This window comes from Orcinus orca, chromosome 13 (assembly GCF_937001465.1).
Source record: "Orcinus orca chromosome 13, mOrcOrc1.1, whole genome shotgun sequence".
NCBI classification, from domain to species: domain Eukaryota; kingdom Metazoa; phylum Chordata; class Mammalia; order Artiodactyla; family Delphinidae; genus Orcinus; species Orcinus orca.
Window position 1 is genome coordinate 53863545 of NC_064571.1, and position 26075 is coordinate 53889619.

Below are 26075 nucleotides of genomic sequence, written 5' to 3' on the forward strand. Positions count from 1 at the left end.
ATCTGTCCTGGCCTCCTCTGAACTTCCCCAGGACCTGGGGTCCACCCTAAAGCAACTGAGGGCTCATTTGTATCTATAAGGTTCCCGCTTTCTGAACCCAAGATGGGGGTCCTTGGCCCAAGTACAAGCGCACCTGGGTGACATTGAAACACGGTATCTGTGACTGGGACTGCCTGGGAAAATGTGGGCTGTGGGCCTCCAACACTGTACACCAGCTTGTACGGGCGTCTGAGTTATCCAGGGTGGTTTTTATTTGAGAAGTACTTCAAAACCCTTTTCTCCTGGGGCCTGGGAGGCCAAGGAAGAGTCAGTCTAGAAGTGAAGGGGTTGGTTTAGTTTTCACCGAGGTCACAGAGAGGCCAAGCAGTTCCCACGGGGGCCACTGATCAAAGGAATATTTTGAAGAAATGGGGTGACGCTGTGATCATGATCATTTTAGAAGAACTGAAAGTGCCCTGAGGGAAGAGACAAGGCCCAGGCCTGTGAGGTGGTGGTGGGAAGGGCCGTGTGTGGGAAGGGCCTGTGCACTGGCTGAGAAATCAAGACCTGATGTCATGGGCCAAGGACGTGGCCCCTTTCACTTATGGTGAGTTCGGCCTCAGTCCCCGTGATGCTGGCCTGGGTTTTGCTCCCAGCCCTGCCACTTTGTCTCCCTGGGCGTCAGTATTCTCATCTCTAGAATTAAGAGGTTGAAAAAATAAATGACGGGGTTGGGCTACGTCATTTCCGGGTCCTTTTCAGCATCTTGAGTCCATCTGGGAAAATACATCCAGTACTGTCTTACTGCGGACACTCCTGACTTGAGAGAAGAGCCCAGCTAACCTGGTCACTCTTACGCAGGCCTCCCAATAAAAGTTTTTTCACGTAGAGCAGAGGATGCGCAGGGGCCAGGAGAGCAGGGCTGTAGGTGGTTGAATCTTGTATGTTATGAAGGAAATGGTTCTGCATCGTATCTCCAGAAAAACCCACAGTTCACCCCCCTGCCCAATTTGAAATGTTCATCAGAGCCCATGCTTCAGGAGCGGGGAAATCTTGCCCTGCATGGATCAGAGGGAACTCCACCAGGTGGGGCTGTCTCCTTTCTCAGCTCTGGGTCTGAGTGTCCCCACCCCCTGCAAAAGACAGACTTCTCTTCTGGAGTCTGCCAAGCAAAGCAAGCTCTGGGAAGGTGCCACGTCCCACCAAGGTTTGCCCACCTGGAGGAGAACGCATCCAGAGTCAGGAGGAACCCCAATGGCTGATCTATTGCTAATTCTACACTGGCTGCTGCCGCTGCACACCCGGCCATGCAGGCACATACCTACTCCTAAGCCACCTGCATTTTATAAAAATCATTTTTTTAATTGAAGTATAGTTGATTTACACTGTTGTTAGTTCCAGGTGTACGGCAGAGTGGCCACCTGCATTTTGGAAAGTGAAATCTGACATGAGGAGCTTTTAAATCAGTCTTCACTCGATTGCTAGAGACAAAACATAAGGGAAGCAGGGTGACTTGGGTGGGGCCCATGTCTTGTGCTTGAGTGCTTTGGAGGGGCTGAGTTCCTCTAATCCATCAGGGACAGTGGCCTCAGTGTCCCCCCACCCCACCCCAGCTTGCTGCGCTTAGAAGCAAGAGGAGCTTGGAGCTGCCCTGCACCCCCAAGGGCTGGAGGACACAATCCCAGCCTTCAGGTGGTTGTGCAATGGCCTCGCCTAAGGACACCTCTTAAATTGTTGGGGGGGTCAGGATAGTACCCACCCAGGTCTGAGTCCTGAGCTTGCCAATGCTTTCAGGCAACTCTGCTCCTGAAGGACGAGCTAAAATATGTCATTCATGGAAGAGCTTCAGAAAAAGAAGAGATGATGTTTTCAGGAAGTCCCAGATGGCGGGCGGGCAGAGCCCAGAAAATCCAATCTGAAGATCCAGGCAGTTGGGAAGAGAAGAGATGAGTAAGCACAGAAACAGAGGGAGGTCTACAGGTTCACGTAATAACGACAGGAATGGTCTATTTGGAAATGAAAACAGCCCTGCCATGAACTCTACCTCGCAGCAGGCACGGTCGGTGTGAGAGGAGAAAGCACAGCCCACACTATGTTTACATTTCTTTCTTCTGTTAGCAGGGTGTGACTGGCCTGAGCCACTTAATATGGCCCTCAGTTTCATCTGTGAAATGGGTGCTCATGGATCGCTCAGCCCGAGGATCGAGTGAGCTAACAAGGTAAGTGTGAAACCACACCACGTGGACTGAACGCTTAGGGGAACTGTAAGTGTGTGACCCGGGAACGCTGATTCTAGGACTGACCATTTTGAGCAGAGGCCACTGCTGGGTCCCTCCCCCCATCCCACCATGGAGATGGCATCTCTTTCCAAGCAGGCCATGACTTGGAAAAGTAAAATCTGAATTAGGGAACCCATCACGCCCCTGTCCAGTTGGGGCTATTGCCGGGCTCCGGCTCCATCTGAGGTTATCCTGGCCCTTCCCGTGCACATTCTAGCTGGGAGGGCCCGCGTGAGCCCTGCCGCCTCCAAACAGGTCTCCTCTGAGCCCCAGAGCTCAGGCGGCTCCTTTCCCCTGAGAGCCTTCATCCGAAGTGCGGCGTGTGAATACACGTAGGCAGCGGAGTTTTCAGGCTGCTTCCTATAATTTTCTGAAGACAGGAACCCTGACTTCTTTTCTCGGGTCCCTCACAGAACATAGAAAAAGAGGCCCGCAGAAATATGGACCATGCGTATTTGGTCCATGGACCAAGTATGGACCATGGCTTCCTGGTCTTAGTTGCCGAGTTTTAACATTAGCCTTTTCTTCCTTTCTCCAGATTCCTATCAATCAGCTGGCCTCAGTCGCCTCACAAAGATCAGTGCCCATGTTCGTTTTCTGTAAACTGTTTAATAAATAAATACTTCACTTTACATCAGTGTAGCCCATGATAAACCCACAGGAAACAAGAGCCACCAGCAGTGGTAGGATCAGAATACTTTAATAAGATAGCAGAGTGTCAAAATACATTTCCTTATAAAGTTAAGCTCCCGTATAGTAATAATGTTGTCAGTAGGAATTTGACATTTATAATAATGTTCACGAAATCATTATGTTGATAGATAAAGTTAATATGAAGTTTGGAATATTTTTCAGAGTGTTTTAGTAAAACTGCAAGGGTAAAATGCCCTTCATGCTGAGGCAAACACACAGAGAAAATCAAACACCAGCGCTTACATGTCAGTAACCCTTCAAGTTCTGCCGCCTGCCGTACGTGAGGCAGGGCTGTGGTGCTCAAGTAACATTTTTGGCAACACAGTGACTAGGTAATTTTTCTTTTGAGATTTAAATTTTATTTTGTTTGGGGCAGTAAGTCCATCCAGCCTTACCAAATTCTTGGCTTGCTGTGTTTTGCTTTGTGTGTTTCTAGAAACTTCTTCATTGTACCCATGACGGAAAAGTTTCACGTGATTGCTATTTCGAAAACAAATGGCATCGTCCCTCTTACCTGGTGAGTTACGAGACGCTCTGAGAACACTGTTTTCAGTGCTTCCTACCTGTACACGTCACTTCTGGGGACAGACAGACCTCAAGGAGGGCCAGGGGCTGTCCCCGGAGTCTGCCTGCTGCACCTCGGCCGTGTAGGGCGAGCTGATGGTGTGGCTGAGGAAGGGGCATGAGATGCGGCTGGTCAGGACCAGGAGCCCCCCTGTGTGCCCCCCTCAGTCCAGCTCCACGGGCTCCAAGGTGGTGAGCTGGGAGGATGTGGACTGGGTCCCTATACCATTTCCAAATCCTCACTTTCTTTCATGAATTCCCATCTAAACCATCTCATGGTAGTTCTGGAAATATCCACGTGTGCCCCATGAAAGACCATTAGAGTCACATAGCTCAGTGCACTTGAAGGGCTGGCAATGAAACCTGAAGAAGAGTTTAAAGCGCTTCCCCTCCCTTAGATTTGTCCCTAGCCTCCACCCCTGACGTGCCGTCAGACCCTCTTGGCAGTAATAATAATACGTACGTACATACAGAATACATACAGAACATGAGGAGAAGGCAGCTGGCAATGCTCCCACATAATGATTCCACTTTCTGGATTGTGTGTCACGCCTATGGCATGTCCCGAAAGCAAAAAGGCAACAGAGAGGGAGACCTTGAGCAGGGTTAGTACAGGCCCGTGGAGTTCTGTACAATTCTGCAGTGTCAGCAACACCATGAAAAAGAAGATTAACAGCTTAAAAACGATCTTAAAGTGATTTTGTGAGCAGGATTCCATTTCCGTTTCTAAGTTTTTAGATATTATAAAGTACCCATATATATGATAAACACTTAACCCAGATATAAATTTTCTTTTTAAAAAACTCAGTTATGTTTTTGAATAATAATTTAAAAAACTCCACCAAAGGCAGGGGAAAAACACCAGTTTAGGAAAAGCCATACTGTGTAACTTTCACAGATAACCACATACAATGGAGTTCACCCTTCACATTTTTTTTCCCCCCAAAAAATCGTATCAAAATTAGAGCAAAGAGTTGGCTTAAAAAAAAAAAAAAAAGACTGAAATTTACAATACAGTGATTGATTAGTTTTACAAAAGAAAGGAGGAGGGCTGAGAGAGAGAGGCCACAAATCAAGCTGAGAGAGCAAAATTATTTTGTTTCTCTTTGGCAACAACAACAAAATCCTTTTAGTTAAATGAAGCCAAAGCTTTCCCTAAAGGAGAACAAACAAACATACACCAAACTTGTTAGTATGAATATTGTGTGTGTGTGTGTGTGTGAGAGAGAGAGAGAAAGACCCGTGAATAATATATATTAGAAGTAATTGAAGTTGGGGAAAGAACAATCTTATAAAATTTAAGAACATTTCCATTGACAGAACAAAACATAGCAGGTAAAACAATTGTATTTTAAAAATATGAATAATAAAGTGAGCATCTTCAGAAAAAGGCCACTACTTGGTGACCTGGGCAAGTTTGCCAGGTAAGTATATCTTGTAAAAAGTGTGTTGGTGTTAGAAATATCTAGTTGCAAAAAAACAGACGGAGACCGTGAAGCTGGTGGGACGGCATGGGAAGGGGGTGCCTGTCAGTGGGTGGCCCTGGCTCAGGTGGCCTGGTCCAGGGCTCTGAGGAGGTCCCCTCCTTGGAGGAGCGTGGAGCTTCCTGGCACAGGAACGTTCACCTCACAGTCATATCTGGTCAATTCCGGCAGCAAGTAGGGCTCAAACGAGGGTCCGAGCAGCCGGCTTGTCATGCCTGAAAGAAGAGTTAGTGCCCTTATTTTCAAAACCCTAAATCAAACCTTTGGAAAAGGGTCTATTCCATAAGAGGCCAGCATGGAGGAGACGTGTCGGGAGAGCAAGGGGCATTTCCAGTTTTCATGACTCGGGGGCAGAGGTGGGGCAGCCCTCATTTCACTTTCTTCAATGTTGTCTGTCTTTCCCTAGTGACCCAGCCCACGCAGAGAGCAGGGACCCAGCAGAAAGCATGTCGTCTCCATCCCATCAGGTGAGAGGGGCTGAGACCCCGGCGGGGAGAGTGTGCAGTGCAGACAGAGCAGGGAATGTTCGGGGGACAGGGAGGTTGGATGGAAGGAGAGCCCACGAAGGCCTCCTGGCCTGGGAGGTGGAGGCGTGAGCCAGCACCTGGGCAAGGCTCGGGGTTGCCAACTGACCCATGCCCACTGTGCACTGGCAGCCGGAAGAAAGGCCGAACAGAGAGAGGGAGCTCTGAACCAGCTGGTGCCTGCACGCACTTGCACACACACATTTACATGCACGTACACAAAATGTACACACATGCATACACACACACAGGTCCTTCAAGGGCCTGACTTCCAGTTTCAGGACCCCCACCCTTGGCAGCCCCTCTTTCTCTCGTGCTGAGAAGGGGAGACTCCCAGCACCCACTTCCCGGGAAGAGCAGGCCCGGGTTCCTGGAGGCGGCTCCGGAAGCCCTTCGTCGGCCCCAGTAACGCGAGGCACCTGCTCTCCCTTCCCCTGGCTTGGCCGCAGCACCTCATCCCCGGCCCCCCCATGCCTGCCTCCCCCACTCAACCTCGCTCCCTCGTGGATGGGGCGGGTCTCACGCCTCTGCAGTAGCAACGGATACTTGCTCACCAGCCCTTTCTAATCCCCCCTTCTTTTACCCTAAGAAACGACCTGAGTTTAAAAAAGAATATTATTTTTCCCCTGAAAAGGATGAGTTTCCACTCAAGGAAACTGGGTGCACAGCAGGGACGATAATGCTGGCTCCCACTTACTGCAAACATCTCCACGGACTCTACACGTTGCATGCGAGCCTCTTATTTAAATGTGTGGCCTGCTCCGTCCTCCAGCTGGTAACGAGCAGAATTCTTAGCCCAGGCCTGTCTTGTGACTCTAAAGCCCTGAAGCACTGAGCAGCAGTTTGCCCCGAACCATATTGCTGAGGAAATTTCTCTTTTTTAGGGCAGGGGTCCAACAATGTTTCACCCAAACTACAAGCAACCTTTCCGTGACAACATCTACATTTCACAAGATGGTAACAGACTAAGGTGGCCAGTCCTCCCAGAAAGCAAGGTCCAGTAGGGTGAGTCTTCCCAGACCAGCCTGGCCCCCCTCCCAGCAGCACGTCCTCAGCTCAGCTCCTGCCCCCGGTAGGCGGTAATGTGAAGAACTGAGCAAAAGGCAGGCATAGGCTCGGGGGCTCTTAAGGTGGAAGAGCCCCGGGTGTCACCTGGTTAGTGGAGGGTTCCTTCTCGAGCCCTGTGGACACGTGGCCTTCCAGCCCCTGCTGCAGTACTTGGGGGAAAAGAGGGCTCGCCCTTCTCAAGGCAGCTGCCTTTCATGAGCAGGTTCATCCTGGCGCTGAGCTGAGACCCACTGCCTTGCCCGTCCCCTGGCCCACACCCTCCCAAACCCAGCAGGCCCTGGAACAGTGCCCCCGTTCCTGAGCACACCCACCTGACACCTTGTGAGCCGCTGGTAGGCCGTAGTCCTGGTACTGGGGGGTGTAACAATGCGGGGGGAACCCACTCTTGGCGGGCTCCCCGGGGCTCACGGCAGATGGCAGCTGTGGCGGTGTTAAGTGTCTCAGGGGCTGGCTCCCGCCTCTCATGGGATTTCGGATGAACTCATCTGAAAGGCCAATGTCAGACAGTGCGGGGAGAGACCATGACGCCCCCAACGTCCCTCTTTCCTTCACACAAGGAGCCCAGAGATTTCTGACGGCGGCACCCGGGCCAGAGTGGAAAGCGGGGGGGAGGGGGGGGGCGGAGACACCCTCCTGTCCTCGCAAGCCTCGGACGGGAGGGAGTGGGGGGCCCCGCCACCGGCACAACGCCTTCCCCCAGGCCTGTGCTCACCACTGGGGACGTCTGCGCTCATCAGAGGGCAGTTCCCACTGCCCCGGAGACTCTTCATCCTTTTCCACATCAAGTGTGAAGTGCTGCTGCCTGGTGGATCCCCCTGGGGGTGGAAGTGCAGAGGTTGAGGGGAGAGGCCAGAGACCCAGGTCCTCAAACTGCGTCAGGCTGAGGTGGGCAGCGCTCTGCGCCAGCCTGGCTCTCTGTGCTCAGCCCCCGCTCCCCGCCGGCCTCCCCAGGGGCGGCGCTCACCCCACTCATGTCTTGGAAGGCTTGCTCCTCGTATTCGAGCTGTCGCTTCAGCTTGTTGGAGAGGGCGACCATGGCCGGGCTCATCACATCTGGGCCCTGAGGCCCGAAGCCCTTTGCAGACCTGCCAAGCCCAAGAGATAGGCGTGAGGGAGTCTGGAGCCCCACACACCCAGGGCCCTCCCAGAACGAACACTCATGGCCGTGGCGGCTCCAAGACCCCAAGGGCAGAGTCCTGGACGAGGGGCAGTGGGCCTGAGGCCCGGGCTCTCCTTCCTTCCGCAGTGCCCTCTACCTCGCTCTACCTGGTGAGATGCTGAGGGTTCAGGGCACCTGCACCTCCCTCCACACGTGCCCGCCCGTACCCGGGCAGCCTCCAGTCCTGGTTTGCGGCCGCCCAGCTCCGTGACGGCAGTCTTTGGGAGGCAGTCTGCCCCATCGCCCCTGCCCTGCCTGGACCGCCCCCCACCGAGAACCAGGGAGGGGGCTCTGTAGAAGGCAAGGGCCCTGGCAGCTTGAGGTGAGTTCCCAGTGGGTGGAAGGGACTTGGGGGAGACGGGGAGGGTGTGCTGGACCCTGGCAGCCGAAGGCAGGGGGAAGGCACGGGCATCTTTTTGCTTTTCTCAACCAGGCTTCCACGGCCGAGCCAAGGACCCCTCCCTCCGTGTTGTGCGTGTGGGTATTGTGCGGCTCAGCTCACGAGCTCGGCATAAAACGAGGCACTCTGAGGGGTGGTCCGGAGAGCCACTGTGCTCAGGGCCCTGGACAAGCTCCTTCTCTCCCTGGCCACAGGGCCCTCGGGGTGTCCTCCAGCCCAGATAAAACGTGTCCCACTCGAGGCCTCACATACCTAGGGGCGAGTCCCCTAAAGCCCGAGCTCTCAGAGTTCTGAGAAGGGCTGAGTGGAGTATCAGACCCCTGTGGCGTGGGAATTGGTGATGGGGCGGGGGGCCCTTCAGGGCACCTGGCTGTCCCCTCCCTGTACAGCACAGCCTTCGCGGAAGCAGCCAAGGGTCTCTGCCACTTACCTCTTCTTGAACACGGAGAGATGGGGTGCAGTGACGGGGGGCCCCAAGGGCGAGGCCCCCAAGGACTCCACGGGATCTTCGCCGGGCCACTTCGTGGGCCCCACGTGTAAGGGCGGATCAGGGGGCCACTGTGTGTTGGATCTGCCCCCCATGGAGGAGAGAGGGGTGCAGGTCTGGCCACAGCACTGTGGCAGGGACACCTTGCTCCCACCGTCAAAGAAGATGAAGGACACAGGCCGCTGCTCGGGCTCTATCTTCTTGCTTTCCAGCTGATACTTGTCCAGGAGGAAGGGGCTGTGAGCGGCCATCGGGGCCAGTGGCTGGAAGATGTTCGACATGGTACTGAAGGAGTGCTGGGGCGTGGACTGGGGTGTCTCCGGCAAGAGGCTCTCCTCGGGGCAGATGGGACTGAGCTGGAAGTCCTCCCCGTCCATGGGGATGTAGGGTGCCAGGGTCTCCAGGTCCAGCTCATTGAAGTCCGTCTGAGGGGAGACAGACCACAGGCAAAGCAGCTACAGCAGCTGGCGCTGCCTCCGGGATACTGTTCCATCTTAGCCCCTCGTCCTCCCCACCCCACCCCTGCCAGAGGCCTTCCTCCCGCAGCTTCCCGTGCATGTTCTCCCTTGGTCAGCCTGTGCCACCAATCCCCAGTCATTTGAGTCTCCACTCAGGCATCCTTCCACACCCCCCCCGGTGCCACGACCTCCACCCAGCCCCAAATGCTCTCCTGTCTCCCAGTCCGAGCCCAGCCTTCACTCTCCTGTCTCCCAGTCCGAGCTCAGCCTTCACTCCCACACGCTGGGCAGGCACCACCTCTTCCACGAAGCCATCCCTGCCCACTCCGGTGAGCACGATGGCTCCCAGGGGGCCGAGGGCAGCTTTGTCTTCATCACCTCACGTGCCCAGGGTGTATCGGTGGACTGCTCATAGGGTAACCGTGGCCCAGTGCTACCTGTGGGACCTTCATTCTGATCAACAAGAACTCAGACATGGACCCGCAAGTTCCCACTACCATGATGGGCACCGTAGGGAATTCTCACAAGCAGACGCAGAAAAATAAATGTTTCAGCCCTCACTGGGGGAGGCAGCTGATTACAACCACCTGAACTGTTAAAGAGCAGAAGCAGACAGTGATAACCAAACACTAAGTAATGAATCTTATAGGAGTTCAGAGAAGAACGTGCAGGGGAGAAACGGAAAGTTTTGCAGAACAAAGCTACAAACTGAGGAGGCAAGGCAGAAATCTGGATGCATAAATGGGGATGAATGATTTTCCTTTGGGTTTTGTGACCCACATACCCATCTACCCACACCCTAGCCTGTTTACACAGGTTTTACAAGACGTTTGGCCTTATGTAATAAGTTTCTGAAAAGTTACGTGTAAACAAAAAGTTGTCCGATGTCATTTTAAAATGCATTTAAAATAAGTTATTTCAAAGAATCCTAAAATGGAAACGTTTGTAAAGGGAATAATTGTTCCCTATGCTCACAGAAGTCGTATACATCGGGGTATGCTTTTTAAAAGCAGGGATCCTAGGGGCTTCCCTGGTGGCGCAGTGGTTGAGAGTCCACCTGCCGATGCAGGGGACGCGGGTTCGTGCCCCGGTCCGGGAAGATCCCACATGCCGCGGAGCGGCTGGGCCCGTGAGCCATGGCCGCTGAGCCTGCGCGTCCGGAGCCTGTGCTCCGCAACGGGAGAGGCCACAGCAGTGAGAGGCCCGCGTACCGCAAAAACAAAAACAAACAAAAAAAAATAAATTAAAAAAAAAATAAAAGCAGGGATCCTGAAAGAAAGGTTCAGTTGTAGTTTTCATGAGCATTAAGAAATATCCAAGTGAGGAGGACATGAATATATCGAGAGTTAAAAGTAGAAGAGCTGGATTTGACACGGGTAAAGCAGAGGGCAGAAGTGAGAGAAGCAGACGACCACGGGCTCCGTTTCCCTGCACCCTCACCCAGTTGAGGGACTGTGGCCTGGGCCAAGCATTCCCACTAGCCTTTGCAACAAAGGGCTGAGGCTGCAAGAAGAGACTTCAGCCTTCGCCGCCAGCAGCTGGTAGGCCTGGCCCGCCACTCCAATCTTCCCCACGGCCACCTACCTGGGTGCTGCACTGGTCTTTCGCCTCTGTATCCATGGCAAAGAGCTTTTCGATCGCTTCAATCTTCAGATCGTCATCCAGAGATGTGTAATAGTCTCCGGGGCTGCTGGGCTGGGGGGCCAGGAAGGAAGGTGACCAAGTCAAGGCTACGGCACTGGCTTCCCCAGAAGGCCAAGGTAGAAGGAGAAATATGTTTCTGGACCCACAGATTCAACTCTCTTCCACGGAATAAGAATTTGTAAAGAAACCACGCCCTAGGAGCTGTGGGAGCCTCTCTGAGTTCAGTCTCCTCGTCATAGAATGAGGCTGTCTTGAACAGCAAACAGGAGAGAGGCATGGCTGGCCGGGCTCTGCGCCCCCAGCAGGATGGTTACTGCCCTCCCTGGGGACTGAGCTCGGGGCTCACAGCTGTGTGCCACTCGGCCCCTGTCTTCAAGGACCTGATCACATAGATGGGGGTGGATGGGTACTGACAGCAAGCGCACAGCGCTAATGCGTGGCAAGTAAGTATCACAGCCCCCCTAGGGGGCTCCTGCGTAGGAGGAGGGCAGGCCTTGGGTCTGGCCTGTCCGCTCAGCCGTCCGGCAGCAGCCAGAGGAGGAGCCCACCCTCTCCATGGCCTCAACCCCAGGGGGCGCTCACCGTGGAGCAGCTACTGCTGCTTCTGCTGCTGCTGGCGGCACTGGGGGTGGTGCTCCCCGGGGCGGCTGCCTGGGGCACGGTGAAGGCGGGCAGGCTCCCGGCCTCCGTGTGGGCGCCGTGGCTCCTGGGCTCTCCGGCCCACTGCTGGCCTGGTGGCAGGATGGCCTTACCGTAGGCTGAGGACTCCTCAAAGTTCTGGCTCCCTGTGGAGACAAGGGCCTGGCTTGGTCCACACCCCCGACTGCTGGGCTCACCCCAGGGCAGAGGAAGGACGAAGGATGCACAGGTGACCCTAAAGGGGCCTGCAGCGTGCCTGGGGCTCGGCCCCCGTGTGCTGAGGCTTCGCTGGGACAAAGGGGCCTTCAACTGGGGCTGGGGTTCAATGTACAGACCCCCTTTAATGGGAACACTCTGCTGAAGCCTTTAATTTTCAAAGACTAAATGTATTAGGAGCCACTCTTCCCTGAAGGGCAATCCAGAACGTAGAGGAGGAGGTTATGAAAACTGGGCAATTTGCCTCATTGCTGCCACGAAACTGGGAAGCTGCGTGACTCCTTGTCCCGGGGCTGCTCTCTGTGATTCGCTGAGATCACCGTTCCCCGGTGGCCTTTCACAGCACACCTAACGGGGCTGAGCCAGTCCAGAGCAAGCACAGGGTGGCGTAGCTGTTCCTTGAGCGGCCACAGCAAGGCTGGGGGGTGACCGTGGGTTGCAACATGGGGAAGAAGGGGCTTCCTGCGTTCAGAGCGCGGGGCAAGAGCTGACAGCTCCGCTGGGGCCACCAGGACTCACATCCCCGTGGGACAGGCAAACGTTGAAAGAAGTGCATTCGAGGGCTTACTCCCGGGCCTGAATCTTTTCTCAACCCACGTTTCTGGAAGGATTTCTCCCAACATTATTTCAACCTAGCAGGCCTCTGCCTAAACAAGCAATCTGTCCTTCAAGGTGCAGATGGAGATCTGCCCACCCTGTGGAAAGATGCCCGTGGCCTCGGAGCAGATCCCTCTCGTCTCAGGCTCCCCCCTCCCCACGGTGGAGAATCGACCAGAACACCCCCACCCCCCACCACCCGCCCCCGCTCAGCGCTTTACAAGGTCAGAAATAGGACGGGTCTTATGCTGCGGTGAGTGCACGTGCCCAGCATAGGGTCTGGCCACCAACGGATGATCAGCAAGACTCAGGGCAGGCACACGGCAGCTCTGCTTAAGGAAGAGCTGTGGCCAGGGAGGCCTCCCCCCCGCCCCAAGAGGGTTCGACGGGCCCTGGCTCAGCGAAGCGGCACCCACCGAAATCCAGAGAAATGATGGCATCTCCTGCGGTGGGTGCGAGCTGCGCCAGCTCCTCGGGCTCCTCCTTCAGCTTGGTGAACAGGAAGTTGCTCTTCTCAGACACAGCCACCTTGCCGCTGTTGTCAAAGATGCTGTTCATGGTCATCAGGTGCGGCTTGAACGGGGACTCCGTCTGGTCCATGGAGAACACCACGTCGTTCTTCTCAATCTCACTGGTGGGACAAGAGCGAGCTTCAGACCGTCCATAGTTTCCAGCAAAACTCTTTTACTCTCCAGACACATGGAAGTCCTGATAGCTAAGCCTCTCAGACAGAAACACGGGTACGGACAGTGTGTTGGCATTCCGTAAAGAACCGTGCACTGGAAGTTTGGAGTCGTGGAGCTAGCGACGCGGAGAGCACCCGCTGAGTGTGTGTCTGTCTTGGATGCTGTGTTAATATCGTGCGTGGGCTGCGTGGTGTGCATGAGACTTGAAGGCTTTTGCTTTTGTCGCACCCCGGCAAGGACTTTCTCTAGATTTCTTCCCAGGTGCTACCGAGCAAAGGTGTTACATCTTCTCCCAAAAAGTAACAGTGGTTCTCTTCCCTTGGTTCCCATTCAGAAAGCACTTAAGTGACGACTGTGTTCTAGCTGCCTCCCCACGTGGGTCAGAGGCATGACAGATGACAAAGGGGGAAGGGGCAGAACAAGCCTGTAAGGGGAAATCCCAGTGTTTCACTGTTCCCAGGACGCCCACTGCAAAAGAGCTCGCCGACGTGGTGCCAGGTCCTGAAAGGCTCGGCATTCCTGGGCTGCGTCCTCAGTCTCAGGAGCACCCTGCACCCCAGCCTGCTTCCCCTCCCCGCCGGCCCTCACATGCTCACCTCAGGACGTAGTTCACACACATGATGCACTGGGGCTGCAGGTTGCGAGGGTTGTAGATGACCGTCCCCTGCGTCTCCAGCCACACGTAGCCCCCGTGCTTCGCAAGCATCCGGTACTGGCCACTCACCACCTGACCCTTGGTGCACACTAGGGGAGGAGAAATGGGACCTGAGGTCAGGAGGTGGGGGAGGAAGACCCCACGGGGAGGGCAGCGTGCAGGGGAAAGATGGGGGAGAATGAGCTGGATGGGAGCTTAGAGCATCTCGCCCAACTCTTCATGTTAAACATGAGGAAAGTAACCAGAGAGCTTAACTGACTTCCCTAGGCTGGCTGTGAGGGAGTGGCCATCGCCAAGCCCTTGGCAAGTTGGCTCACCCCTGGCTCAGCTGGGAGCAGAAACCAAGAGCAGCACCTGCCCTTCCTTCCCCCCCAAGGGAAGCCTCTCCGTGGGGTGCCCTGTGGATCCAAATGGGCACGCAGGGAACAGGCGAGCCTCCTCTGCCTCACACTACAGGCGGCAGGGTGCTTCCAAGCAGCGTGGACAACGCCTGTCCTCGGGCAGCCACTGGTAGCAGGCCCACCATCGGCACTCTGCTTGCGAATAAAGGCAGTTTAAAGAAACCCCCAGATATCCTCGATTGTTCCAGGTCATCCGTCAGACCTGCCGCCTTTGGGGCCACAGCAAGTCTGTGACCCACAGCAAAGGCAGCAAGTCCCCCGCCAGCCTCTACACACAGCCTCGCCAAAGCCCTGGTAAGTCCTCCCAGCCGCCCAGCTGGGCTGCCTGCGCATGACTTCTTTCCTCTTCCAGAATGCTCTAAATGTTCATTTAACGTTTGTTTTACTCTATAAAAACATCGGGGAAAGGGCCCGGCATCCCAGATTGCCCTCTTCCCCAGTCCAGAATGCTCTATCTGCTCCCATTAAAAAAAGAATCAACAAGTCCCTTTAAATGAAAGTTTACTAATGTTAGGCTTTCTGATAGCTTTCTGAACTGCCCATTTACTTTCCTTCTTGGGAATTCATTCTTCTGAATTCCAGTCTCAGAAACCCCCAAATCACAGAGAAAGAAGCATGCTGGCAGGATTAGGAAATCTTGGTTTCGGTTTTCCTCATCTGCAAAATGGGGTATTGATAATAATAACAGTAATGATAATAATTATTAGTACCCAGTGTCCCATAGCTGTTTGTACTGAGGACCAAATCTGCCTGCCTGGTTTATCAGGTCCAAAAATGTGGCTGAATGTCACCGACAAATGCTGTATAGGAAAAGCCCCTCTGCTCCAAAGTTACTAACATGCACAGTGCCCAGGCCCTGTCACGTCTACAGGACACATCTGTAGATAATGTCACAAGGGGCCCTGTGGGAGAACATGCAGACTCTCTAAACGTCACAAACCTCCCCACTTTTCCGTGTAGGCTCGGGAATCACTCCCCATTCACCACCCTATGTGGTTGAGGAATGCAGCTCGGTTAGTACTAACCGTGCTTGTAATCCTTCACATTTAAGTTTTTCTTGGCACATTTCCTCCTGTTCAGAAATTAACAAGCACCTCCAAGCTACAGGAAGCACTGTAACCATACTACACATAACTTACATGTGTATCCTGCTGTGCAGGGTTCAAAACCATCTCATAAGATAAATTCACTTCTGCAAAGGAATTGGAACAGTGCCTGGCACACAAAGCGTCCACAGGATCAGTGTTAGCATCACCTCGTTCACTGGACAGTGATACCACGAGGTATCTATTATTATTCCTGTTTTCCATCTGAAGAAACTGAGGCTTAGAGTGATTTGCTGAAAGGCCCCCTCCGTGGAAACAGTCGACAGGCTTACAGTCCAAATTAAAGGGTCCTAAGTCTTTTTGGTTTTGTTTGCATTTAAAAAAAGTCAACTTTGGTGAGGTTTAATTTACCTTCAATAAAAAATGCACCCATTAAAAAAAAATGCACCCATTTTAAGCACAGATCAATGAGTTTTGCCGACTGTACAGACCCTTGTAACAAGTCACCACAATCAAAGGTATAGAACTTTCCATCATCCAACCTCCCTAATTTCTTATACCTCTTGACAGTCAATCCCCATTGCCACCCCTGGTCCCAGGCAGCCACTGATCTGTTTTCTGTTGCTATACATAGAAAGGATCTTCTCTCCATTCACACGTAAGTGGGATCATACAAGAGCTCTTTCGTGTCTGCCTTCTTTTCACCCAGCATGTTTCCCAGAGCCCTCACGTTGTTGTAGGTGTTCCTGGTTTGCTTTTCATTGCTAAGTAATATTCCACTGCATGGAGATACCATAACTAATTTATCCACTCACCTGTCAATGGATGTTTGCATTGTTTTCAGTTTTTGGTTATAATGAATAAAGGTGCTATAAACATTTGTGTACAAATCTTTGTATGGACAGGCAGTGTGAGTGCAGCTAGGGGTGCAATGGCTGGGTCACAGGGTAAGTACATGTTTCCTTTATAAGATACGGCCAAGTTATTTTCCAAAGTGGTCATATCATCATTGTCTAATCTTTTTAATAAAATCCTGTGCTGTAGGGAAGACAGATACCATCTTTTTTTAATATGAGGGGACTAAGGCCAGAGGGATTTTGACCTGCTTTACATCACACAGGACAACAGTCTGGGTTACTCGACAGCCTGTGGCCCGCAGTACAGTGCCCTCCTACTACATGCCCCCGGGCGACACTTCACTAGGAAGACTGAATTGGTGGTGGCTGCTGTCCTAAACCATCATGGACCCTTTGGCCGAAGAAATAACTCTGTCCTCCCTCATCTCCCTTATGTCCCCATCGAGGCTCCTATGCCCAAGAGACATGATGCTTGCACAATTTCAAGTACCTGGAGTTAACTTATTCATTAACTCATTAACTTATTCTTAATGCAGACAAGATTCAGGGATCTTATTCTTTTTGATTAAACAGTGCAGTGAGCAAAGGTTTTTAACTGCATTTCTAGCGATTGCAGGCGAGGGCCTGCTCTGTCAGTAGAATAGAATTACGCCAGCTTTCTAATCATCTGCTCATTAATGCCAGCCTTGGTGAGGGGCCTGCTACTTGGTAGATAGGCTTTTTATGGCCTTTAATCTTGTTTTCCTAAGAGCACATAATGTCCTCACGCAACAAAGAGAAACCAACCCCCCTTCCCCCAAACCCTTACCTTCTGAGGGTAACAATGTATAAATTACTAACCCATTTGGAAATGATGGCTTTCAATTATTTAAATTTGGTTTGAGGTCTGAGCTTCCCCAGTAATTTCAACAGTAAACTTTCACAGGCTAAGACACACATACGAGCATAAACTCAGGATGCTGGTGTGTAAACCTGGACGAGCCTCGAGCCTGGGCCTCCAATTATTCCACAGTATGAGTGTGGGTCTGTGGTGCAACTTTATCTGCGTAAACCCAACAAGAAAGACAGAGTCAGAAGGACAGAGAGACAGAGAGAGAGACAGAGAGAGAGACAGAGAGAGATTGAGAAAGACTGAGAGACAGAAAAAGAGGGAAAGTGAAAGAGAAATAGATGCTTGTGTTTAGCTGGCATTAGCCCAATTTCCACCCCACGCACATCTCCCTTTGCTGGCTTCAGGCTGGCTGAGCAGAGGCCTGAGCTCAGAGCTGCTTTACTTGGCTCCATCAGGGGAAGACGGGAACCTGTGATTTCCATTTGGGTTGTGAATTACCTTTAAGCGTGCCTAATGCTTAAAACCACAGATTCAATAAATCAGCACCATATTTCCCCTGGATTCAGCAGAAAACTAACATGACAATTTTTTACCCCAGCTCTTTTTTAAGGATCAAAGATTTTCTAAGAGAAGGAAAAAAAAAATCACTTTCATAGGCCTAGTGAGAAGCCATCATTTTTGTTCTCTTTGACAGTAGTTTCCTCTACTTTCCCACCCCAGAAGGTAAAGCACAATACTGTCCCGCAAGAATTTCCAGAAACTTTCGCTATTGTCCTCTACTCTGACTCACCCTTGGCTGAGAAGGAAGGCTAGGCTTTTCCCCAGTTTTACATCTAAAGGAGGGAAGCCCCAGAAAGCCAGGCACTGGGAATCTTTGGGTAAGCTGGGCCAGAGCCAGGTCCCTGGGTCCCAGTACCAGCATGACTTTGGGAGCTGAAACCACCATGGGCCAGAGAAGCATGGGGAATCCCAGAGTGGAGGCTGGAGCCACATCCTACAGTTTAAAGCTGGGGCAGGCTAGAGCTGGGCCACATCCATGGGCGCACGAAAGTACCTCCACCTCCCTCCCGCATCCCTGGGTCCCTGAACGGGGAAGCCGGATGGTTTGTTTTTTTGCTGGAGAACACAGTGAGAAACTTCTTTGAGATATCATTAGGGGCCCTGTTGCACTGTTGGATCAAACCCGAAAGCCATGAGGATGAAGCAAAGAAACCAATTAGAAAGAGAAGATCTCATTCCTTAAGAGAATATTAACTGTGCTTCTATACAGCTTATGGCCTGCTGATCTGAACTTCAGGTGTCCTAACCTTGGGATAGATGGATGGATTTAGGAACAACGGACAAGTAACTGCACTTCCATTTTCTTCATTGCCACTCCAAGGCCACAGCTAATCCTTGGACTCCAAGACCAAAAGGGCCACTGGGAATCTTCTCAGACTTACCCATTTTAAATCCTTCTGTAATCCTCTCAGCACCCCGATCTGCACTGGGGGCACTTATTTTGAAGCATTCTTTCCCAAATATGTTTTTTTTTGCCCTTGGGTGTGTCATTCATTTAGTGCCTGTACTGTACAAACACGATGCTAGATACTGAGGCGGAAGGTATGAACCACCATGCTCCAAAGCCCTCCTTCTTCCGCAGAATGCGATCCCTTAGGGCAGGGATCAATCCTATCAATTTCTATTTCCCCCAGTAGGCCAGGTATAGGGCTATAGACCCATAGTCCTTGCATGTTGATGGGCTGTATGGATTCAAGAAAATTGTCTTGGATCACCTGCAAATGGGAAGCCTTAATTGGGAACATAGTCAACTGAAATGCACTAGAACTGCCCTGTCCAGTATGGTAGCCACTAGCCAAGCATGACTACTTAAATTTAATTAAAACTAAATTTAAAAAATTCAGTTCCTCAGTTGCACCAGACATATTTAATATACAGCATAGCTCACATACGGACTACGCAGATGAAGTACATTTCCATTGTAAAAAGTTCTATCGGACAGCCCTGTTCTAGAATCCTTTCATAATTCAGGTTTTCTTTCAAGCTGCAAGGCACCATTTCCACACGCCATTACTGGGTTGCCTGGACAGCCTTCCCCAACAGTTCTCTTGATTCAGCAAGCAAGCTCTTGGAAAACCAGGACCCGCCTCAACACGTCCATTAGGTTGGTATCATGCACCCTCTACCTCTGTTTAGACCAATGCTCCTCCATCCTTCAAGGTCCAACTCAAGCGCCCTGTCTTCTCTTTTCCTGAACACTCTCAGCCCTCTTCTTTGAATGGATGTACATGTTTCTATAGCGCATAACCCAAGTTGATTCCATGCTGTCTCGTATTACACTCTACGGGGCTGTTGCATAAGGTTAAGCAGACTGTTCACTGCATAAGTGTGCTCAGTGAGGTGGTAAGTAGGGACTGAGATTCAGCCCACCTTCCACTCTCCAGGCTGTATGCCTTGGTGTGTTTGTGTGTCCCCTACCCAAAGTGCCCTTTTCCTGATTTGCATGAGCATGTCACACAGGACGGTGGCAGCCTTGGTTCTCTAACCATCCTGCGGGCATGAGTCTTGTCTGCCACACAAGATGATGGCTCTGTGAAGGAAGCAACTGGATCTTCTCCTTTCTCACCAGTCACACCCCACTCAAGGCCAGATTCCACAGACATATAGGGCACTCCTGGTACTTACAGTTCTGGTGACTTTTGGTCATGTTCTCTGAGTCCAGTGCATGGTAGAACTCGTAGGCTGAGCGGCCAAGCAGCTCTTCAGGGTGGTAACCAACCAGTTCTGTGATTCTAAATTTTTTTTAAAAAGCAAGGGGGAAGAGCAAGACCATATGAATATGAGCAGGGGCTCAAGGACCTTTATGTAGAAGGTAATTCAAATGCACACATTCAATGAAACACACTCCGAACGTCCCGGTCGTACCTCATCCAAGCAAAAGAGAAAAACAACAAACATGGTGGTCAACCTGCAACTATGGGTCTACTGAACCTCCACTCTTCCTGCCCTTCCTGGATTGTGTCTGGGGAGGAAGGAAAAGCACCTGTTCAGGGGCTCCCTACCTCCCACCCCCAAATAGACACATGTGCCTTGCTCCACTGACCACTGGAAGGGGCTCTCATTGCCCCCTACCCACAGTTTTTGCAGACAAGGGAGCAGAGATGCAGAGAGGGTAGACAGTTTGCTTGATGTCTACACAAGTGTCCGGGGACAGAGCAAGAACGAAAATGGGAACATCCTGACTATTCCAGATTATTCTAGTAGAGGGCGATATAAATGAAAAGTGAAAATTATGTGGTCCCAAGTTGGGAAAAGCATGGAGGCGGCCTCTGCATGTGTGTTAACCATGGATTGAGGAGGGGCCCAGGCAGGTAGAGCCCTGTCTGTGCTTAAACCTTCTCCCCTCGGGTCCTGTCTGGTGACCTCAGATACCTCCTAGACATCAGGTTTGCCTTCATGGGTTCTACTTGTTCTTGCTATCGCAAGGAAAGGAGGGAGGGCAGGAGGTGCCGAGAGGAACAGATACAGAATCATAGTCCTAGAAATGTGCCCCTTCGTTACACTCCGATAAATAGGCGGCTTCCGTGTAGGGTGTCTGCCTTAGATGGGAAGTGGGCAGAGAAAAGGCAAATGTGGAGAACGTGAAGAATCACTTAACTCTCTGAGGACCCTCTGCTCTGTGCTGGAATCTTTAAAATAAGCAAAGCCCTGCCCAAGAACCACCAGATTAGCTCTTTCCCACGTCATACCTAAACATTATTTCTCATCATCTTTGGTCTCTCACATTTTTTCTAACGGGCTCACTGTCTTGTTTACTTAGCCTATCACGAGCGAGAAGTGATGCTATATCCTCATCATTACAAGCTCTATTTTGGAATACATGACTCCGGGGGCACAGCCCTGTCACCTGTCCACGCTGGAGAGGAACAGTGTGGAGAGGAAAGCAGAAGCCGTGGCTCCTTGGTCTCCTGTCTCTACTCCTCTCTCCCGCTCCATACGGGTTTTGCACAGGTCAGACGAAATCATCCTAAAATATTATTTCCATTCTGTCACCCCTCTACGTAAGCACCTCCAGCTTACCTAGGACCAACCACATCCAGAGTAAATAAACTCCACCTAACTTCTAAGGCTCCAGGGTCTTGTCTCCATCTTCCAAGCAGTCTGATTTGCAGCTGATCGGCAGCATGGCAGGTCCCCCCTCCCCGGTAGACCCCTCTCCTCGCAGTTCCCACCCCTGGCAAACCCACGCTGGCCGCAGAGCCTTGAGGCCTTCTCTTCTCGGAGCCCTGACGATGACAGGGCCAGCTCAAGGTCCCGCCTTGTCCCTGGAGCTTTCTCCAGGTTTCCCCTTCTCATCAAGTCCTAACAGGCAAACACAATGTCACAAGGAGTAATGTATGCTTCTCTCCACATCCTAGGCTGCCAACCCCTGAGCTCAGGGACCACATTCTCCTTTGGCCTCCACTACCACGGGTGCTCAGTAAATGCTAGAGTAGCTGACCAATGGCCTGACAGTCTTTGGGGGCCTAAGGTACAATCAGAGCCCTGTCTAGCCCAGCACTGCTAAGGAACCTGGGCACTAATGGCCCACTTTTCTTCCTAGAGCATGGTCACCTGTCTCAGTGCATGACGGTGCACACACACAGCCTTCAGCGCAGCCCTCACGATGCTCAATCCATCCTTTCTCCATTCCGTAAGGTGTGTCTGGTGTTGAAGTGGGCAGAGAAGAGGCAAATTCTCTGCCTAGGTGAGACTTGGGGGTTAAAGCCTTTGTAAAACAACGGGCAACACAACTGAGCTGAGAAGCTTAGGTCTCAGTTGATTTAGCCCAGGGGAGATTTCTCCAGTGAGATTCCAGCAGCTCACCTGCACCAGCCAGTTGGTCTCAGACCAGGAGGATCTGTCCCCTCACTTGGCCCTGAGCAGAGAGGTCTCTGAACTCATCAGCAACAGACATGTTCCTCAGTGGCCTACCTCCAGGGCTGGCATTCATGGCACCTTAGCCAAGGTGGAGATTCAGGGAGAACAAGCAGACGGCCGCACAGTGCAGGCCCTTCGTTTCCTACACCCACGTAGCTTTTCTGATGGGTCCCATGCCTTTCAGCCTTAGCCTGGGAACCAGAATTGCACCGGTGGGCTGTGCTGACAACGGGCTGGCCATTTACAGGCTCACCAATGTGCCAGATAAGCTACTTCTGTTCCCGAACTAGGTCTAGAGTTTCCTAGAGACCCTCAAAAATGAGGCTGGTTCTGGGAAAGATCTGACTCCACTCCATGAAGAGATTACACTTTCTTTCAAGATTAGAATCTTTTAAAATGCTCAGAGTAAATGTTTATTACAATCAGCCTCAAATAAAATATTTCTTAATCTAATTAACGTGCCATCCATTCAGAGGCACACAATGGGCATGTTTTGGAAGTGGACAAACAAACCTCGATTTCAGAATTGCCAGCCCTCTTTCCCAGTAGCAGCCTTCATTTATCTTGTCAACTAAAATAAATATTTAACGTCCCCTCCTTCATGCCTTTCAACAGACGACTATAAAAACTGGGAAATACACATACCCCAAACACAATTGAAGAACATTCGACTGGTCAGACTTCACAAAACCAGGAAACCCCAACTCAAAGCTAATGGTCGTTGCCCTCAATCTGCAGGCGTGCCGACGCCAGCGGGGAGGCTAACGAACCCGGTTTGTTTATAGGGTTGGCCTCCACGGCACACAAGGGCCCTCCCTGCTCATTTCCCTCTGTCTCAGGGAAGCCTCGGGAGCTGGGCTGTGATAACACCATTTCATCTGCTCTCTTCACCAGGGGCAGGGGAACTTTTTTTCTTTCTTTCTTTCTAATTAAGGGGCCCTGACTCTCTGGAGAAAAAAAAAAAAATCAGTTTGGGGTCACCCATAAATTTCAAAAGTCAGCTCAGTAGTGCTGTTCCCTTTGTAAAGGGGAAGAAAATATGAAGGGACTTAATTCAGCAGACTTCAGAAACGAGAAGCACAGAGGTCCCTGTTTAATAATAAAGTAGGAAAAGAACCAGATCAAGGATGAGGTGAGGAGAGAAATGTAGACATTGACAGGCAGCCCCAGGAGGCAGAGGCAGAAGGAAGAAAGAAAAAAAGAAACTAGAGAACTTTCAGGTTAAAATCTGAAGTTACTGTTGCCCCAAGGAAATGTGTGGGTCAGACAGCTGGGCCCTGGATTTCAGAGTCAGGTCTGCCTCACAATGTAAAATGACAGTTACTGCTCGTCCATTGCTCTTTACCCTTAAAAATGTTGCAAGGCCCTTGTCAACATGGACTACCTGTGGCTGAGCGCTAGGGAGAAATGGGCTCTCCGGCTGGGCTGCAGTGTCAGTGCCGTGTGGCCTCCTGGGCAGAAGGAATGCAGCTCGGGCCTCAGCCGGCTCCATCACGCGCCCGCCCACGAGGGACGAGGCAGCAAGCTCCCTACTTCACACGCCAAGCCCGGAGTCAGACAAGGTCTGGCTGCAGCTTTTACCCCTGTTCCCTACGAGTACAGGATTCACTCAGTCAACGATCGATCGTGGAAGGTTAGAGAGCATTTAAACTATGTGAGAGGATAAAAGTTTAAAGTACTTCCTAACCACCTATTTGTTTTCCAAAGAACGCGTTTGCTAATAAAACCATTCTTTTATTAAGGTCTGTTTTCTTTCCTTCCGGCCTTTTGGCAATGCCCTCTCCTAGGCAACACTTGACTCGCCTCATTTAGGTTTCTGTATGTGCTTTTAGCTTTGAAACTGCATTTCCCCAATAATACCCAAACTATTCACTAACACAGATTTCAGTGACATTTGTTTCAATATATTTCTATCCAGATTTTCTTGGCTTTAAACAACAATACTTTTGCCTTGTGTTTTCCTCCAGTAGTACACAGTTAAGTGAATATCTATACAATCAGCTCCACAGTTAATGGATAATGAATTTCCACCCTATCAGTGTTATGTGTTACAGTTGGGGTGTATTCATAGTATACATAGGAGGGTAGCCCTGGCTCAATCCTGGACTGACCCTGAGTGCCACCAAATGCCACAGCTGCCTTTCATTACCTTGAAACCCACAAGCAAGAAGGGGAAATTTGCCTTGAATTGTAGCAGGAGAGAAGCAGATCGCGCAGGGGAATAATTTTTGAATTGTGAGGTCCATTACACTTTGAAATAAATTCCAAAAAGGATTTGTAGAGCTGCTTCTTCCAAGGAGAATTTCAAGCAGATTAGACAGGACGATATACAAGCATTTCTCATAAATATGTTCAAACTTTCTTAGGGCTGATTTCAGAACATCGTCGTTTGGAGGAGACACAGATGCACAAGGAGAGCATTTAAAGTTTCTTCTAGCTCAGGGATTTAAAGAAATATACTATACCATCTTACATAAGATAGGTAAAGAAAGACTACTGTGCATGTCTGCAAAAATATTTAGAATACACTAAATACGAAACTAAAAATGACATGTAATGTATCACAGTCTGAAAGATCACTTGGAATTAAAGATGCCACCTATCCTCTAAAAAAAAGTAAAATAATTTGTTAAATGTATCTCAGTACACAATGAAAGTATATAATCTTTTACTATTAGTTTGCCCGAAGTCAGTCTATTTTCTTCTCAGACTTTAACACTATTGCTTTTCAGGTGTTTTGATGCGCGTGTGTTTTACAACTCATGGCTCTCTATAACTTTATTGACAGCCTCTTTACAGTCCTCAACTATCTCCTCCCTTTTGTCATCATCACGATTACCAACTTCTTTGTATAAAAAGAATTCATCACAGATTTGATCCACAGAATTTGAAATGCAGGCATCTTATCGAACTGTAACTCCTGAAATTATTACATCCTACACTGCCTTAACCCAATGACAAAACAGGGTTGCCCTCAAATTCTTTATCTGGGAAAATTACAGGACCCTCTTTGTTAATTTGAAAATTTTCCTGTTATAACTTTTCCCCCAGTGATACTTCTCTCATCCACATAATTTGCTTTTATAATTTATTTCTAACATACAGGAAGACTCATAAAACACACGAACTCACAGTGGGATTATATGCATTATAGATTTGCCCCACTCTCCTTGATGGCTTGACTTCTTTCAGTTATTCTCTTTCTCCACTAGATGGCGCCTCCACGTGAATTTAAGAACCACTCCATTTTATTTTTTTTAATTTTTATTTTTATTTATTTTTTGGCTGCATTGGGTCTTCGTTGCTGCGTGTGGGCTTTCTCTATTTGCGATGAGTGGGGGCTACTCTTTGTTGTGGTGCGTGGGCTTCTCATTGCGGTGGCTTCTCTTGTTGCAGAGCATGGGCTCTAGGCACACAGGCTTCAGTTGTTGCAGCATGCGGGCTCAGTAGTTGCAGCACACGGGCCCTAGAGCGCGCGGGCTTCAGTAGTTGAGGCACATGGGCTCAGTAGTTGCAGTGCAGACTCAGTAGTTGTGGCTCGCAGGCTCTAGAGCGCAGGCTCAGTAGTTGCGGCACACGGGCTTGGTTGCTCTGCAGCATGTGGGATCTTCCTGGACCAGGGATTGAGCCTGTGTCCCCTGCATTGGTAGGCCGGTTCTTAACCACTGTGCCACCAGAGAAGCCCCAGAACCACCCCCATTTTAAAGTTAAACAGCTTGAGAACAATTTTTGTCTTCCTTTTGGGTGAATGGTTCATTAAGTTGCTCATGTCTCAAACTCTTGGAGATCAGGAATCATCTCTTTTCTTCTTTGATATAATTAGTCTCTGGCGCTGAGTTAGATATATAGCAGATGCTCAATAAATCACAGTTCATTAATTGGCTGCTCATTTTAGGAGACACAGTATAACACCTCTATTTGAATCGTAAATGGAGACGAGATCATCCACTACACTGATAATCAGGATACTCTTCTTTAAACCTGCTACTCAACTTTACTCCCCCTATCTAGAGCAATTGACTGTATATACACATAAGTGTGACTGACATAAAAATTGTTACAGAATCCACTTCTAACAATATTTGCTGTTTCAGATCATTAATACAGGACTTGACGTGGTCCTCTGACCCTTTGTTAAGAGAAGCAGGATGAATGCATTTTGAATCATCTGCATTCCTTCATTCAACTTCAGATGTTTCAGAATAACTTGTTTCAGGTTCAGTTGATTTGGGAAACCTGAGACTTACACACAAGATTACTCTTTTCTATTTTATTTGTCGCTCCCCCGTTTCCTCTCGGTTCTCCCCTTTTTCTCCACGATCCTTCTCTTTTTTTGTGTTTATGTCTATGGTCTCAATACATCTAAGAAAAAGTACCAAACAGCCTCAAAAGTGATTTTGTGGGTTCTACTTGCCGTACATTTTCATCAGATTCTTCCTAACTTTCCCATTGGGAAAATAATCCCCTTTATGGGAAATCGCAGCCCC

General features: G+C 50.5%; 2 protein-coding genes and 1 long non-coding RNA gene across 7 annotated transcripts in view; 2 read left to right on the plus strand and 1 right to left on the minus strand.

Annotated features, from left to right (window-relative positions):
• The window catches only part of ATP6V1E2 (ATPase H+ transporting V1 subunit E2), a 123289-nt gene extending 118748 nt beyond the window's left edge, over positions 1-4541 (plus strand). The window contains exons 3-4 of one of the 4 annotated variants that reach the window (XM_004264991.4): positions 2098-2198; positions 2797-4541. The gene's annotated coding sequence lies outside the window, so the exon portion shown is untranslated. The remainder of the gene's footprint in view (positions 1-2097; positions 2199-2796) is intronic. The other 3 variants (XM_049696378.1, XM_049696377.1, XM_049696379.1) reach the window with 3 other exon arrangements.
• EPAS1 (endothelial PAS domain protein 1) overlaps positions 2848-26075 on the minus strand; it is an 88978-nt gene continuing 65750 nt past the window's right edge. For both annotated transcript variants that reach the window (XM_049696371.1, XM_004264992.3), the window contains 10 exons: positions 19354-19460; positions 13474-13621; positions 12608-12822; positions 11322-11524; positions 10680-10790; positions 8581-9062; positions 7556-7676; positions 7304-7406; positions 6903-7076; positions 2848-5214 (listed from right to left, as the gene is read on the minus strand). In XM_049696371.1, coding sequence (XP_049552328.1) covers positions 5063-5214; positions 6903-7076; positions 7304-7406; positions 7556-7676; positions 8581-9062; positions 10680-10790; positions 11322-11524; positions 12608-12822; positions 13474-13621; positions 19354-19460 — 1816 coding nt within the window. In that variant the 3' untranslated portion in view covers positions 2848-5062. The remainder of the gene's footprint in view (positions 5215-6902; positions 7077-7303; positions 7407-7555; positions 7677-8580; positions 9063-10679; positions 10791-11321; positions 11525-12607; positions 12823-13473; positions 13622-19353; positions 19461-26075) is intronic.
• On the plus strand, positions 6331-8582 carry LOC117199462 (uncharacterized). The gene is made up of 3 exons (XR_007471057.1): positions 6331-6528; positions 7838-8072; positions 8184-8582. It is a non-coding gene; the product is annotated as an uncharacterized LOC117199462 (long non-coding RNA).